General features: G+C 38.8%; 1 protein-coding gene across 1 annotated transcript in view; it reads left to right on the top strand.

The window, feature by feature from the left end:
• The first annotated feature begins 5,943 nt into the window (after window positions 1-5,943).
• LOC104933056 (homeobox protein MOX-2) overlaps window positions 5,944-18,257 on the top strand; it is a 17,899-nt gene continuing 5,585 nt past the window's right edge. The window contains exons 1-2 of the mRNA XM_010748416.3: window positions 5,944-6,768; window positions 10,910-11,082. Coding sequence (XP_010746718.1) covers window positions 6,285-6,768; window positions 10,910-11,082 — 657 coding nt within the window. The 5' untranslated portion in view covers window positions 5,944-6,284. The remainder of the gene's footprint in view (window positions 6,769-10,909; window positions 11,083-18,257) is intronic.

The following is an 18,257-nucleotide window of genomic DNA, read 5'->3' as shown; positions in this document are numbered from 1 at the left end:
CCCCAAATCAATTTTCAATATAACCTGGACAAAAATGTTAACTTTTGACTGCCTGACCAACACTGATCGCTGCCGCTCGTGGTGCAGTAATGTAAATTAAAACCTTCCAGGGATCGATCATTTACTCCAGGCTAACCTGCATGAAGGTCATACAACCAGAAGTCATCATATCCAGCTGCAGATGTTCATCTGGTGGTGTTTTATCATCATTCATTCTCAGGTCTTTACTTCTGTTTTTACTTTACTGGATGTATTTACAGTATGTGAAGCACGGCAGCAGAGGGCAGTGTGTCCATTCAGGAATCAACTGTAACGACGGTCCATGAGATCTGTTTTCTTTCTCTTCTTTTGCATTTTTTTTTTCTTGTATTTAAAAATCAAACAAGGACACCAGAATAACAAGGAAGTACAAGTACAGAAAATGTAATGTTAAAATAATACGAGAGCAAAAAACATGTGTAGAAAATATGAAAACAAATGATCTAAAAAGAAAACTATTTAAGAAGATGCAACTTGATGACAAAATGACAAACGTGTTCTGTGTTACATTGTAAATTGATATAATCACAATATTGAATGTAGCAACATTTGTGGTGAACATGAAAAATGATAGCAATAAGGAATGAAAACCCACGAGTTGTTTCCAGCGCAGAACGCATTGTTAGAGTGAAATCCCAGAATCCAGAAGTCTCCTGCCAGAAGAACTGAAGGGGGAAAAGGAAACAATTAGACCTGAACATGTCAAATTCACTTTTCTGATATTTTATTAATATTACAACAATATGGAGAGCAGGAGGTGAAATGAGTCTGAAGAGACAAGAGGTATTTTTTCTCTTCCAGTTCCTGATCTGGATCTTTGGGTTTCATGTTGGCTGCAAAGTTTGGAACGAGTTTGACTTTTCAAGACGCCGACGGGTCAGAGGCTGAATGGAAAAGCACAGAGCCGAGAGTCGAGGCTGAACAGACTAGAAAAGGTTGTTTACCGTATGTGACATTTCAATAAACGGCAGGAATGTTTGTTATTGACATAACTCTGGAACTAAATACATCCATCATACATTTCTGTTTTATTATGTTTAAGACTTTTTTTCCATCTGTGAATGGAATAACGTAATATTTATTTCTTCTTTTCAAGATTTAAACAGACATCAATGTGAACGTAGTGACGTTTAAAGCCACCTCTAATCACTTGTACCTCACTCTTTGCCAAAGTACTCATTGTGTAGAGTATCATGAGTGCTGCAGAAGGAAAGCCAGTTGAACAAATGTATGACAGGTTAAAGGCACTGTCAAGAGCAAGAACATAGGACAGAGTTTATTTTATTTTATTTTTTATAATAAACCATAAAGTTATCGAAATAAAGTAGTAATACAATATATTAATACATTACTTTATATTACTATAATATCAATAAATGCAAATGTTGTAATACAAAGCTGCTGTCATTAAATCATGACTATATGTGTGTATGCAAAAGTATATTAAAAAAAGGGTCAAACATACAAGAATATTGTGATATAAAAAAAAACAAGATTTAAATATTCTAAGAAAAAGTCTTGCAATTATGACAAAGATGAAAGAAAAATTAAGAATTTTTAAGAAAAAGTAGCAATATTATGAGAAATTGTTAAATTTAGAGAATGAATAAATATAATTTTCCACTAAAATGTCAGACAAACAATAAAAATGTATTGTATTACTATAACTTTAAGGTCAAAGTCATAACTGTACAGGATCAAATTGAAGTTGAAATATTTTGAAAAATAAAGTTTTAATATTGCAAGAAAAAGTCTATGAGAATATGAGAATAATGTCGTATTGTAAGAAAGAAGTAGCTCTATTCTGATCTTCAAATCTTCTTTGAAGTCATTTCAAAAGCTTTATTGCAATTTCCTTCTCACTAATAGAAGAAAGTTACCGGCCGAGCGGAGGAACAGGACGCTGAGTGAATAAATCCAAAAAATGTTCTTTGTGATATTAATACGCTGACTCCACTGGCCTCAGTCTTCTTCTACAGCAACAGGCTGCACTTGAGACAAAATGAGAAACATTGCGTTGAGACGTTGCACCACAACAGAGGCCACAGTCGACTCTTTATTACTGTTCTTCATTTGGAAATGTGACTCTTCAAAAAACTCATTAAAAAAAGCACACGGCCATAAAAGATCATGCTCGAGTGCCACTTTATAAGCAAACACATGTATTAAACAAAAGCCAACGGTCTATAATAAGCTTCATAAACCAAAACTTAAATAACAGGAAGCCTAAAATCACTTCATTCATTTTTTATTTTCTATTCTTTTTATTACACTCAGAAACTTTATAAGAGCATCCAATATGAACTTTATATATTTTTTCAAAAATAAACTCTAAAATTACTATTTTGCGCCAATAAATCCAAACATGAAGGGAATTATTATGATGTCAAGTGTTTGTCTGGGGTCATGGAACATTTTGAGTAAGTCACCAAGAGGTCAACTTTATATAAACCGTAGTGTTTTCCACTACAGCACCGAGGCCTCTTAAAGGAATAGCTGGAGAGCAAACAGCGCTGGAATGATCGGCAGAGTGACACCAGGTTGTTATGTCAGCGCTGTACACCTGCGTGAATATGACTGGATCGAGTCAACTGAAGCCAAACGTTGTGAAAAACCTGCTTCTGCACAGCGAAGCTCAAACATCCAGTGGAAGTCTGAGCAGAGGGAGACTTTGATAAAGCATTCTTTAGAGATTTCTTTATTGTCATTGTACAGACATACAACAAAATTAACCACAGAAGAAAAGATCACAAGAAATTACTTCGAGTCTTCATGACTCAGCAGGATTCAGTGGCGTCTAACTGTAGGTTGAAGGTTGCAATCAACTCAATACTAACATGGCCACAAAAAAAACATGCAAGGCACTCTCTGGAGCAAGTGTTCAGTTTGTCCATGTACAAACACTCTATGAAATAGGACTCGCAGCATCTGTAGATATATAAGATATATATAAGGGCATTTATGGAGAGGCATTGGTTTTATGCCCCTAATCCTGAATCCTGAAAACGGTTCTGGTAAGATTGGTACAGCCTAATTAATTTCATTGCACTTTGAAAAATCTAATTTTCTAATACAGCTTCATTAAAGACATGAAGTCAAAAAAAAAAGAGTGCACAGTTGCAGGGTTTAACCCATTTCTATGCACTCTGAGCACGGTGTTGGCGCTCTCGTTGGATGTGCTCGTTCCTGTGCACACACAGTTTCTGTAAAATTATTAATAACCGACTCAGATCGCCGCTTCATGACTTGACTCGTCGACCCCGAACCCATCACTGCTAGAGACACAGAGAAAATCCTTGTCTGCACCCTTGCACAGAGATCGACCAGGTCAGACTACAATCACAGTCCTGTTGGCTGATTTAACGTGTCATATTTTCAAGATAAGATTCTGCACTAACAATGCATATTTGGAATAGTTTGGCGTGGGAAAAATAAAAAGCAACACTGCCTTCTGGAAATGCTGCTGCTATTAGTATCTTTCATAGTCCCGTATGGTTTGAATCACTCTCCATTGTAAATCTGACACGGCCAGATTAAGGAGATGTCAGCTGCAGTTAAAGTAAAATAAAAATCTCAAACACCATCCAGGATTTGAACACACATCCACAGCACACACACACAAATATACTAATGATCGTAGCATGAAGTGAACTCATTTGTGAAAGACTTCCTCTCCCGTGGGAGCTGTCAAATTAGAGGTGGGGTATTATTGGAGCCTCCGGGTGCTGACATACAGTGAAGAGAAACACATACACCTCTGAAGGCCCAGTCGAGCCACAGCTCAGCCGCATTAAAATGAAACCACATGAACATTAATACGCACCGTGGGCCCACGCTGAAGGATTACTTTACAGAGCTACTAATTATCCTAATTGTTAGGTAAACACAGTGTTTTTGCTGCGGGACCTTAAACAGGACCACCGGATGTGGTGCATGGGCTTATACAGGCCTGAGTGAGCCCCAAACACCCCAACAGCTGGTGGTTTGTCACAGCTATATCTATAAAAATGAATCGAATTTCCTCACTCTTAACTGCTACTGTCACTTTTTCAGGGTTCAAGCAGAGCTCAAACATATCGATACATCCCCCTCAGGTGAGCAGATGTGTCTTTGCTTTTGTGGAATAAAGACACCTGGAGCTGTTGGAAAAGAGAGAGTGGAAACAATCAAACAGTGGACCAAAGCCCGCTGATTAAACTGATGAAATATGTCCACTTTATTTCCAAAGCAAACAGTGACTGCTTTTAAAGGCACTTCTCATATGACTCAAACTGCAAAAAGAATTCCCTAAAAAATTTGGAGTTTTTGGTAATTGTCACCGGTTTTTATTTGCAGACTTTGTAGCTGAGTATTAAGATCATTTTATGTGTGATTATAGCACATTTATTTTGACATTGTGTGCCAAAGTCCAAAAAATATATACCTATAGTTGCTTTAATGAGTGCTATAGATCTAATTTAAAGCTGCCTTAATTGGTTTTTATACAATATTTACTCTGGTTTGATCTCCACCAGCTCCAACTCTTTCTCTGTATACACCAGCCAGTCTTAGGTGGTAGACAAAGAGATACAGTACAAATTTTCAGCTGAAAACACCCGAGAGGTTGACAAGTAAAAGACTTTAACTTATTTAACTTAAGTTCTTAAGTTAAGCTGAGTTCTAAAATCAGAGATTTCTTTCCAAAGCTGTTCCGAATTATTAAATAATAAGTAACTATTCAGTTTTGTGGCTATGTGAGGACTGTGTGGCACTTTGAATTTCTTCTGATTTCACAAGGTTAAAATCTTGAGACTTCTTGAGAATTTTCTTGCTTTCATGTTTCAAATCAAGTCGAATCAAAGAAGACAAGTCATGAGTAAAGAGCTGAGTCTTGCCAGGCTTAAAGTCGTGAGTCAGGATAAGTTTCCAGTCAAGTCCAGTCTTTGGGGAAACAAGTGACGTCAAGGATCTGGTGAGGTCAATCCACTGATCTAAATCTTGAAGGAAGACAATATCTGTAGTCCATTGGCTCTCAAACTGTGGTGGTGGTACATGACCTCCCTCTAGTGGTACTTGAAGAAATCTTGATAGTTTTATTTGAACTAATTTACAAAACATTTTATATCAAATATTGCACATTTTCAAATGTAAATTGTCTAAATCTTCTCCTTAGGAATAAACCTACCTCCTGTGTGAACTGTTGTAGGGTCAGTCTATGCTACTGTATTTTAGTGTATGAGGCAAAACTTGTGAAAGGTTTGAGAAACATCGCTCTAGTTAAATCAGGATTTAAAAAAGAGTCAAGCTGAGTCTTTAGTGGAGTCGAATATCGAGCACTTTTTTGGAGGATTTAAGCCTGACTTGATTCGAAGTCTTAAATCCGCTGACATAAAATGTTCTGGTGCGACAGCAATGATCCAGAAATACCGAAGTTGGACTATAAAAAAAAACAACAACTTGACAAGTATTTAACCACGACCGTCAGTGTGCTTGAAATATTTTCACCAGATATATTTATTTCAGAGTAAGTCTTGTGTCACTTTTAACTTTGCATCCAACCATCAACAGAAGAGCAGACCATGAAAAAAAAACAAAACACAATTCCTAAGTTCTGCGGCTCCACATCCGAAAAAACCAACAGCTGATGCAACGCAGTTCCTAGAAGCGCTCCGGCAGGGTCAAATAGCTCAGCTCCAAAATAAATTACCCACTTTTCCTGAGGCAGTGCTATAGGAATGGTTCAGATTTATTGTGCGTTGCAGTTTGGAGGATGATCACATGCATGTGGTCAGTAGCAGTGAGCCAGTGACCCAACCTACCTCTCAGGTTACAACCTATATATAACACCCCCCACACACCCACCTCCTCCCTCTCCCTCCGCCCCCTACCTCCCTCTCCAGCACAACTTCCCTGGAAGCTCCCTCTCCTTCCTCACTGGTCCTTGGCGTTCTCCACTGTCATCCGAGATCCTCCTCCGCCTCTCACTGTTTACCCACCATCCGCCTGGCAACCGTCTGCGTGCTCTGGATTACCAGAGGCCTTTTCTTTCAACGCCACCATCTCTGCCTTCCTTCAACCCGGCTTTCTTTGGGAATTAAGGGGGTGGGGGGGGGTCTGGAAGTCTGAAGTCAGAGGGACTGCAGAGGAGAGCTGGGACTGCAAGGCTGCCCACATCCCTGACTTTCTCCTCTCTTCTTGCTTGTTGTTTGGGGAGCTTTGGTTGAATCTGACAGGCAGGAGTGGGGGTTTGGAGGACTCCCCACACCATGGATCACTCTCTGTTTGGTTGTCTACGCAGCCCTCATGCCCCAGCCCAGGGCCTGCACTCTGCCATCACTCAATCACCACTGACCCTGCATGGTCGAAGCGACCATGTCTCCTACCTGGATCTACCCAGCTCCTCGCCACCCTATAGCTACTCTGGAGGAGAAGACAATGGAGTGTTTGGCAGTCCAGCCCACCGAGGTCACCTGCCCCAGCAGCACCCCCTCCACCCTCAGCACCTACCTGGTTGGCCCGTCCCCTTGCAGATGCCCTCACCGAACGCTCGGCACAGTGGCTGCCTGCCGCCGCTCGAGGCCACGGCCCCAGAACTGTGCTCAGGGGGCCCAAACCTGTGCGGCACCAACCCAAGTCTGGGCAGTGGTGACCACACAGGGGCGACATGTGTGTCTGGGGAATATAGTCGGCAGAGTCTATCCACAGAGGACACAGACAGACGGATCAGTAAAGGCAAGAATGATAGCTCAGGTAAGATCAGGAAGTCCATAATGCATTTAGTTTTAATCAGTTTCCCAAGAAATTATTTTTTATAGAGCTTCAATCGTCTGCTCATATTTTTACAGAACATTACTGACGGTTATTTTTTTTGTCTTTTTAAATTCAAGCCTTTGTCATTAATCATTTATTACTTATTTATTAAGTATTTTTCTGATCACTTTGTAACTTTAATTACATTTAATTTCAGTACTGATGATAGAGACCAAATATTGTTTAGAGAAAGACATCCATCCAAACACAAAACAGTTTGTAATAATTTCAGTTCATTTGAAAATATCATTGTTACCAAACGCTTTAATTATTATAAAACTAAACTAAACATGAAGATGCTGAAGAATTTTATAAAATTAATAAATAAAAAGATCCAGTTAGACCTCATATTCATTGAACTATGCGACCGTGTAATATTTTCTTCATGTTTGAGTATAAAAGTTTTCTTTAGCTTCCCTCTTAAACGTACCTTTACTTCATGTAGTGTTTTTCTCTTTTTAAACAGTTAATTTAATGCAAATAAAGTACAACAACCATCTATTGTATAATACAAAAAAATATATTTGGTTAATATTTGGTAAATCCTGTTTTTAGTGACATTTTTTCCAAAATGCCAGCAACCTGTATTTTTGATATAATGATATGAGTCAGCACATCGTGACAGCAGCTGACAACAGATGACAATAAGTTGTGACATAAAAGTTTTGAATTCTATTTTTTGGTATTAATAATGGTTAGTACTATGAGATGTTTGTGTGGCGGCTGGTCTTGAGAAGAGTTTGCCAAGTTCTGGATCAGGAACCCATGAAGGGTCTTTATGCAGATGCGCTCACGGGAAATGTGTAGTTATATGTATCTATTTAAAACAAATTAAAGTAAGAGGAGTGGCTGAATTATTATTATGGGATCAATTTGGAAAGATAAAAAAAAATCTATATAAAATAATAGAACATTGATATTGACTTGATAACCTGACAATTTTCTAATGTCCAGTAATATAGAAAATATTAATAAGACCTGAACAGTTAAATCATTTATCTATGTGAACATATACTATAAAAAATGGAGATTAATTATTATGATTAAGCTCTTGGTTTTAAATAAAGGTTTTAAATTTTTAAATAGGATAAAAAGTCACCTCATCACTCAAACACAAAAAAACTCAAGACATGATTAAAAAAATATATAATTAAAAATTAAATAATTCCCCCTTTTTTTTTTAAATTTATCACTCATATCTGAATTTATCATCGCAGATTGAGTCTAAAATAACAGATCTTAATTTACAGCCTCAAGAAGTCACACCTAATCAGAAAAATGGAAATTCCATGACAACGGAGCAATTTTCAAGTGATACGATCAAAAGCTATAAAAACAAAAAAAAAGCTATTAAATGGAGCCTGTGCTGAAGCTTGTTCACTATCCAAGTGGAAAATAGTTACACGTATTGCCAGACAAAGCACAGCTCATGACCTCAGCGTCCTCTATGGTAGCTGCAGCCGTGAATTCACCTGCACTGCTGCTGGTGAAACAGTTAAGGCGATGGTGAAAGTGCAAAGTCGTGTATAAAAACGGCATAAAACTTAACTTCCTGGCGTAAATTTTTGAAGATCTGCACACATATGCTTCCTATGAACGGTTAAAAAAAAAAAAAAGGACACATCATCACCAGGATACATGCACAAGATTTAAAAGCAGGCACCATATCTGCATCATTTAGCACGAGTGACGAGCAGCCGGTGCCAAGTCGAGAACTTTCCAGCTCAAAGTCCCGGGCCAGGAGAGAAAGGACGTTTTGACTGACAGATTGAACACTTCGAAAGGATGTGCTGAAGCTGCCAGCGGCCTAACCCAAATCCAATTTCCTAACTCTAACTTCATTGGCACTCGTGGAAGCCACAGCACATTTAGAGAGTTTTTTTTTTTTCTGGACTTAATGTTCTTAAAAAAAAAAGAAGGAGAAAAGGATCTAGTGATGATGAAATATACATAGTTATTGACCTACAACTCTGTGTGGATGGTGAAGCTGAGCAAAAAACGAGCTCCCTATCTATCAACTGCACTGTCAGAATGACTTAAAACACAAATCCTGTAAATTAAAGACTTCAAGGCTTGACGAAACATCCAAGTAATTAATCGCACTCGCTAAAACAACACGACCAAAGGAAAATATGACACAAAACCGCCAACGGCCAATGGTCTTTGTGCAATTGGTTGGGTGTCTGTAGTCTCACATTACGGCACAGACACTGTCTCTTTCCTGGCATACTGTGGTTTGTCAGCACATCCTGCATTTACACAACTAATGAAATGTCAGCTGGATTTATGCAGTGTGGACTGGGGAACAGTGTAGAAATTATTATTTAGTGTTTTCTCACTATGAGAGATTACCCTCAAAACGCTCCGTTCATTTTCACCATTCGCTGACCACAAACACATAAAAGGGGATCCTTGAAATATGCTCGTACTGACAGACAATATAAGTGAGGAAAATATGATTTCACCCTCAAGGCATGAACAATCGCGGGAGGAAAGCTTAGTGTTTATATGCAATAAGTATTGTCGAGTAGGACTAAAGAGTGCCTCCTAAAATTTATATTAACATGCGGCTTTTCCCTTTATCCTAAAACATCCAGATAACTATGAGAAGAGTCCTGCATATATGTCACTTAAAAGGACATAAAAAATAGTTTTACACGATAATTCCACTTAGTTATATTAGTAATGACAACAGGACTGCATTTGTCAAGTTAAGTGCTGAGCTCTCACATCCTTATTGCCAGAGGAGAACATTAATATCAGATGATTCAGCAAAACCTGAATGACGTCCAATGCCAATGTTTTCAAAGCTCTTTCTTTCTGACAGTGTGGATAAGGTTGAAGAAAGATTGTGGCTCTGGCAAATAAATGATTGTCATGGTGTGATTAAGGTTGGGCAACCAAAACATTCATAGCAAAGCTAAAACTTTAAAGGTACCCTGTGGAATTTTTGACCACCGGTATAGAGCTGTGGAGCAATGTTTTCACGAGCCGATTCCTGTTTTGTTTGTGCCTTGTGCACACACACATGGACTGCCAGTGGTTTCACCTTATTTCATTGATCAGTGGGCGGCAGTGCACCAAGAAAAAGAGCTATGCACAAAGCAAAAGGCAGGAAGGAGAAGACGGATAGCTAGAAAACATGGATCTAAACAATGCAGGCTTCAAAAATTGGCTTTGCAGTTCAGTAAATCTTTCACAGGTCCTTCCTCACTTAACTTACCTGCATTGACAGTAAAAGTAAGAACTGGAGGGAAATCTGTGTTGCTGATTTTGTCCAGTGTTAATGTTAATTCTTCGGTATACTGTGTTGGATCTAAGGAGATCACAAGAAAGAAGTTGGACCCAGACTGATGGTAAACAGCAGCAAAATTATAAACCTATTACAGACCCACTTCCTTTTTAGTGACCATATACTTATTGTAGGTGAGCAGTTTTCTTGTTCAATAAGAGATTTTGGAAGTATCTCAACCAACTACAGAGTCCCTGGCTTGAAAAACATTAAAGACCCCTGGTTTAGATAATCTGTCTTAACTGTTAGCTCATCTGACAGCCTGTATGTTTTATCTCATTCTACTTCAGCGTTGATCCTAAATCTCAGCAATTACTCTGACGAGTCCAGTAGTATCAGAACCAATCAAAAAAATAATGCTCACAGCCACAAAAATTAGACCCAAGTTGTAAGAAACTGTATATTTCCTCTGTTTTTATTTGCACTGTAGGTCCTACGCTGAAAGCATTAAGCCAAAACAATAGTGTGGCTAAATAGTTTTAGTTTTCACCGACCATAAAATACATACTGAATGGAGCCATCTGGGAGCAAACTCCCTGCTTGGGTTGAATAACACAGGATGCAACACCAGATCTCCACAATAAAACGTGATTGGCACTCCTAATCGTCTTGCTTTCATTTTATTTTTGTTTCAGATGGGCCCCTGCAGTTTATCAAACCTCTCTAATTTTTTTTTTCAACCCCTCATTTTTTTTTTGTTCTCCCCCCCCACCCCAACCCCACCCCCCCACCCCCTCTCTTTTTTGGAGACTCAGCTATGACTGGAAAATGTTCTGTTTTTCATTTCAGAGTCCCAAGACGGGAGCTATAAGTCAGACATGAACAGCAAGCCCAGGAAGGAGCGCACAGCCTTCACCAAAGAACAGATCCGGGAACTGGAGTCAGAGTTCGCACACCACAACTATTTGACCAGACTGAGACGCTACGAAATAGCTGTCAACCTCGACCTCACGGAACGACAAGTACGGTACCTGTTGAATGACTGTGAATCACTGTGAGGGCAGAGAAGGAGGAAACGGGAGCAGCACGATAAACAGCTATCAAGATCTTACTAAGCTAATGTGCTCCAAGTTATGAAATACAATTTAAAAAGGGGGATTTAATGGACCATGACTTTTTATTATATCCTTTGGCTTTCATTAGATCCTGTAACAAAATCAACAGGTCTAAATGATAAACACTTGAGTCATAGTTTGAGTTATAGATAATTTTTTAAGCAGCGATCCAAAGGAAATGTCTAGAGAGGTAATAAATCACCTCCTTTGTCTTGAAAACAAGAGTTTCGCACTTTCAGTCTTGAAGGATACAATGTGTTATTGTTGAGAAACCTGAAGAAGTTTCTCTACATCCTAAGAGATGCTACCTGAGAAGAGTGTAAAGTAGAATGATATTGAATTCAGTAGAGTATCCTCGGGTTGTTTGGCTGTAAATCCTCGACACATTCATCTCTTTTCTGGAGAGAGCAGGACAACATTTGGAAAAATTGCTGTCTTACCCAAGGTCAGATGAAATGATTAATACCAGTTTCACCTCTGTGAGTTCAGTACAGACGTTCAGTCTGAAGACTGGATAGCAAACTGAGGAGGCTTGTGGATGTTATTGGTGAACAAGATGAAAGATCCAGACGGTTTGTGTCCAAATCTTTGCATTAAGTACATCTCTGTACTGGACACACTTGAGATGACACTGATACCAATCTTCTCATCTGACTCTGGCGAAGACAACAAACAAGTCTATTTCTTAAACAGTTTGACAGCCACTGTACACCCACACACGTGTTCACTTATTTGTGAATGCTGCGGTTGAAGTTTGAGTTGTTCCACCCTAAAAGGTGAAATAAAACTGACAGAGAGGTAAAAACTGCCTCCAAATATCAGCCAAAAACTTTTCCAGCTTGACTAAAGTCCAAAGGTTGGTGCATGAAATGACCTTATACCACCTTTGTCAATGGCACAATTTGCCACATGTAGACATTTGATCAGTGAAACCCAAAATGTCCAATCATTGGCATCATCCTCCAACAATTTGAAAATGTCTTTGATGGCGTACCGTGTGTAATTGTTTAGAGCTAGCCTCTGTCCAAAGTACAAAAAACCCCAGAAACATCTCTGAAGCTCGGTGACTAACATGTTTGTTTAATCCATAAAAGGAATTGTAAAAACAACAATTTACGGTCATAGGAAGAGAAATGACTTGATGATGAACAGCAGGACACGGTTACTATGGGTATCACCGCGGAGACTTGTCAACACAGTGTGGTGGTTATACCATCGTGACTGTGCAGAGGCCTACAATAATACTGGTGCTCACCAATTGTTTCTGGCAACCTATGCTATGTCCTGAGACAAAAAAACATGAAAAATGGTGGGTGGAGAATCAAAAAATAGTTCCCCGCACAACTCCACTTAATATCACGAATTGGACTTTTAAGATTGGATAAGGCCGGGATCACGTTTCCCTCCTGCTGTTATGGTTCAGTTAAAAAAAAAAAAAGTGAACCCAAATAGGTGGACTGAACAAAAAGGTAACTTTAGTGACTTATGTGAGAGCCAGGATGACACAAAATAACAAAAGGCAGATGAGGAGCCCAGGTAAAAAAAAAGCGATCCAAGAAAAGATCCCACGAGCTATTGAGAGCAGACAACCTGACAAGTAAAAGATGGAAAACACATGGAGTAAATCCAAGAGAACTTATTAACTAATTAAACTCAGGTGACAGAAAGCAGGCGGGGGATGAAAAAAAAGACAAAGAAAGGAAGTAAAGTAAACACAAGACACCCAAAGGAAAGACTCTTTCAACATAAAACAGGAAATACTAAACCAAAAAACACAAAACCACGACACCTGCTTCACATGGGATGGTAATGCTAATCGTGTTCTTCCCTAACACAGACATGAGACTGATCTCACTCTAAGACAGTGGTTCTTAACCTTGTTGGAGGTACCGAACCCCACCAGCTTCATATGCTCATTCACCGAACCCTTCTTTAGTAAAAAATAAAATATGTTTTTTTTACTGGTGCACAAAATGAACCGTGCATTAACATCACCTTGTTCAAATAACAAAACCAACACAGTGCATGAACTCACAACAACTTACCTCAGTGTGACTTCTGCTGTTGCCTTTGAGAGACCAGTTCAGATATGCGTGGCTTCACCTTGGCAAGTGCCAGTCTCATGTCATTTTCACAGCAAAGTCTGTTCCTTTTCTTAGTTTTTATGCATCCTCGAAAACGATTGCTCACAAAGATATGTTGTAACAAATGGTATAAAAAATTCCAGGGCGGAGGCTCCACCGAACCCCTGAGACCGACTCACCGAACCCCTAGGGTTCGATCGAACCCAGGTTAAGAACCACTGATCTAAGAACTGGTGCTAACAAAGCAACAACAAGAAAAAAAACGAGTATCTTACTCAAACCTTTTTGTTTACATGACTATCGTTGTAGCCATGAGGTTCTGATCGAGCAAAGTCAAACATTTAATAATAACCGCTCTTTAAAAAGCTCTAAGAGAATCTTCAAGCACAGTGACATCCATCACTCCTTTAGATGAAGGCGGTTGATATATGGCTCCTATTAAAAAACTGTACAAGACTTCACAGGAGGAGGGAAAAAAAAAAAACCCTCAGTGTTTTGACATTAGCAAACGGTTGGACATGTCATACTAATGCTCTGAGGCTAATCGATTCCAAACCACAGGGACTCTTTGAAATGTCAGCGTGCTGCTCAGCGTCTGTGAAGTTGCTTTTCTGATGCCGTGTGTCACAGCCCAGATGGGGTTTTTCTTAATGCTCACAAAGAAACATTTGTATGAAGTCAGCGGTGCTGTAGATGCGGACACCAACACGGGCCTGCTGCTGTTCATTTTGAAGGGTTAAAAGTGGAAACAGTTGCGTGTGTGTGTGTGTGAACAGTCATTGTGTTTCTGCTCATAGTGTTGTGAGGTAATATTACATAGGTGAAGTAGGAAATGACGGTCGATTTAATGACTGTAATAGTCATTATTTGAGTTCAAAGGAAAGGATGAATAAATGTTCAATAGCATCAGTTGGATGTATGCTTTTGCAAGCACATGTTACAATTTATGTGTATTGTGGAAATCAGTGTGTCGTCGGGGTGCAATGGGACTCGAAACGCAGGTTTTGGTACAGGTTATGCTTCAGTACATTTGAGTACAGCATGAAAAACAACACAGTTTTAAAACAGTGTTTTGTTGGTCATCGCTCTTACTGTAAAGTATGCCACAAATATAGGCATACAGTCAATAAAACAAAACACCACGTGTCAGTAATGTCATTTGTTACAAACGACTCTCACATAAAGTCAATGCGAATGGTTCAATACAACAAGTGCCGTGCATTTATGATCGTCCTAGTTTCAGTTTGACAGAGAGAGACTCGATTTTAAAAAAAAGTCCCACAGCCAGAGGCGATATTTTTCACATGACAGCTGAGTGTGTTTGAGTTAAAGCTTTTTTAAATATAATTTCTGCACAGTCACATCTGAATGGCACCTAAAACAGACCAGAGCAGATGCAGACCTCCCCTGATGCGACGATAAAAAAGAACACTGACTTCACTGCAGAGCCGTGGTGCATGTGGATTAATGGCAGAAGTTTACAGCGCATAACGTCGGATTTAACAGCTCAGGCTAAATTAAAAGTGTCCTGAGGTCAATGTACTGATATAGATAACACCCTCAAATGTAAAAGGAACTATAACACTTCACACCCTGGTCACCCCCTGTTTGTAATGCTGCCTTCAGGCAGACAATACAGAGCCATTGGTGCAAGGACAAGTAGATTCAAACTGTTTTTATCCAAATGCAATAGCCACTGTGAATGCTGGAAAAAAAAAAAAAATGATGTGCACAATGTTTTACGTAATGGGTGTATGCTCCTTTTACCATATTTAGTATTTATTTAGATTTTAGCATATGTTTAAGTTGATTTATTTTAGTACATTTTAATGTCTCAGATATTTTTATTCTTATTTATTCTAGTTATTTTAACACGTACTAGTCACTTTAACGCTAGGATTTAATTTAATAAAGATCTATTCTATTCTATAACGTAACAATGAACTGAATAGAAACCAGTGGCTCTCTGTAAAGTGGGAAAAACACAGTGAGATATATTTTGTATGAAGGACAAAAAAAACATAAGTATAAATAATTGCATACATAATCCATAAATAAATAAAAAATGAATACATTTAGGCTATTTCTACATTTATTTATACTTCCTTACATTGTATCCCTCATAATTTTGCAGAGGAGTAAAGTATATTGTTTTATGGCAAAATATACAAAAACACTTCTGTGGTTGTTTAAAGAAATGGTGAAATGTAATGACTCTATGGTTTCTCAGTGACAGATGATCAGATGTTTTCAGCCGAGCTGGATTTGTACAGAAAAAATCTTTTTAAGTGAAGCTTTGACTGAAGATTTGTCGCTTCCTGTGAAAGAGGAAAATGTGCTTAAAACGTCCGTTATGTAGCGTATGTGTAAATCTTTAGTGCTCTAGCTTTACATTGTCCTCCACTGTATAGGTCTGAAGGCAGTGCAGCTCTTCTGTCCAACAACAACCCCGCAGTCTCAGCACCCCCGCAAGTACAGTGCATTTGGAGGTCTGTTGGCTAGAACCAATCAGTGTTTTGGCTCATGCAACAGCCAGGACAACTCACCCAGGATTTAGGTCTTCCTGTCTGAAGCCAAGTCCCTCAACACTCCCCCTCACGTTGGCTGAGACTCCAAACGCCCCCAATAGTAGTCCAATAAATCTGTGCATGAGAGGGTTGATTCTGGATTCTTAATGTCTTTGCTGTCATCTTAAAGCTTCTGCTTCCCACATACCGCTCTGATTTATTCGTGATCTGAAATTGTGTAGTTTCTTTAAGAACGGGAGCATTAGTGTCATAAAATACATCCTCTTCATATGGTCTGTTCATGAGCGAACCTCAAAGCTGTGTGCACGTCATTGCACTAACAATGGTCCATCAGTATATTGATACAAAAATGGATCAAATTAATGTGTGTGATGTGAATAGTGTCACTTTTAGTGATGAACTCAAAGAGAATGATCACAAACTCTTCAGTTCTCCTCAGTTTTATGGAGTGTCTTTCAGCATTTTAGAATCTTCGTGTTGTTTTGGTTTTACCACCTACTACTACTCGCTGCTCTACTCAACCTTGTTTCCAGCAATAAGCAGCCGTTTATTATTATTATTATTTTAAAAAGGGGGCTCTGATAAACCCACTACCTGCTCAACAAGTAAAAAACAAAGTGAGTGAGCATTAAGACATCTTTTTGGCAGTGGAACAAGCTTTTAATGCAGCATCTAACATATATATGACCTCATAAAGTCCATTATTCAATTCTGACTTGGTCTCCACCAACTCCTGAGTAAAAAATATCTAGCTCAAATGCTGAGCAGGTAGTGTGGTGCATGTGGATTAATGGCCGAAGTTTACAGCCGCATAACGTCGGATTTAACACAGCTCAGGCTAAATTGAAAGTGTCCTGAGGTCAAAGTACTGATATAGATACACCCTCAATGTAAAGGAACTTAACACTTCACACCCTGGTCACCCCTCGTTTGTAATGCTGCCTTCAGGCTGACGATACCGAGCCATTGGTGCAAGGACAAATAGATTCAAACACAGTTTTTACCAAATGCAATAGCCACTGTGAATGCTGCCAAAAAAATGATGTGCCACAAGTTTTAAGTTTTACGTAGGTGTATGCTCCTTTTAGCATATTTAGTATTTATTTTGATTTTAGCATATGTTTAATTTTATTTCTTTTAGACATTTTAATGTCTCGGTATCTTTATTCTTATTTTATTCTAGTTATTTTAAAACTTACTAGTCACTTTAAACTAGGTTTTATTATGTTGCACTGACTGACTAGAAGCACTTTCAATCTCGTTGTACCTGTGACAATGACAATAAAGATCTATTCTATTCTATAACGTAACAATGAACTGAATAGAAAACCAGTGGCTCTCTGTAAAGTGGGAAAAACACAGTGAGATATATTTTGTATGAAGGAACAAAAAACATAAGTATAAATAATTGCATACATAATCCATAAATAAATAAAAAATGATACATTTGGCTATTTCTACATTTATTTATACTTCTTACATTGTATCCCTCCATAATTTTGCAGAGGGAAAGTATATTGTTTTATGGCAAAAATACACAAAAAAACTTCTGTGGTTGTTTAAAGAAATAGTGAAATATAATCACTGTATGGTTTCTCAATGACAGATGATCAGATGTTTTCAGCCGAGCTGGATTTGTACAGAAAAAATCTTTTTAAGTGAAGCTTTGACCTGAAGATTTGTCGCTTCCTGTGAAAGAGGAAAATGTGCTTAAAACGTCCGTTATGTAGCGTATGTGTAAATCTTTAGTGCTCTAGCTTTACATTGTCCTCCACTGTATAGGTCTGAAGGCAGTGCAGCTCTTCTGTCCAACAACAACCCCGCAGTCTCAGCACCCCCGCAAGTACAGTGCATTTGGAGGTCTGTTGGCTAGAACCAATCACGTGTTTTGGCTCAGGCAACAGCCAGGGACAACTCACCCCGGATTTAGGTCTTCCTGTCTGAAGCCAAGTCCCTCAACACTCCCCCCTCACGTGGCTGAGACTCCAAACGCCCCCAATAGTAGTCCAATAAATCTGTGCATGAGAGGGTTGATTCTGGATTCTTAATGTCTTTGCTGTCATCTTAAAGCTTCTGCTTCCCACATACCGCTCTGATTTATTCGTGATCTGAAATTGTGTAGTTTCTTTAAGAACGGGAGCATTAGTGTCATAAAAAACATCCTCTTCATATGGTCTGTTCATGAGCGAACCTCAAAGCTGTGTGCACGGCAGCACAACAATGGTCCGCAAGATGAACAAAAAAGGATCAAATTAGGTGGGTGATGTGGAAAGTGCACTAGGGATGAACCAAGAGAATGATCACAAACTCCAGTCCTCAGTTTTATGGAGTGTCTTTCAGCATTTAGAATTCATGGTTTGGTTTTACCACCTACTACTACTCGCTGCTCTACTCAACAATAACCAGCTGTTATTATTATTTTATTTTAAAAAAAAGGGGCTCTGATAAACCCACTACCTGCTCAACCAAA

The sequence above is a fragment of the Larimichthys crocea genome, chromosome XIII (genome assembly GCF_000972845.2).
Source record: "Larimichthys crocea isolate SSNF chromosome XIII, L_crocea_2.0, whole genome shotgun sequence".
Taxonomy (NCBI): Eukaryota; Metazoa; Chordata; class Actinopteri; family Sciaenidae; genus Larimichthys; species Larimichthys crocea.
This window is presented reverse-complemented; position numbering and strand designations above follow the sequence as displayed.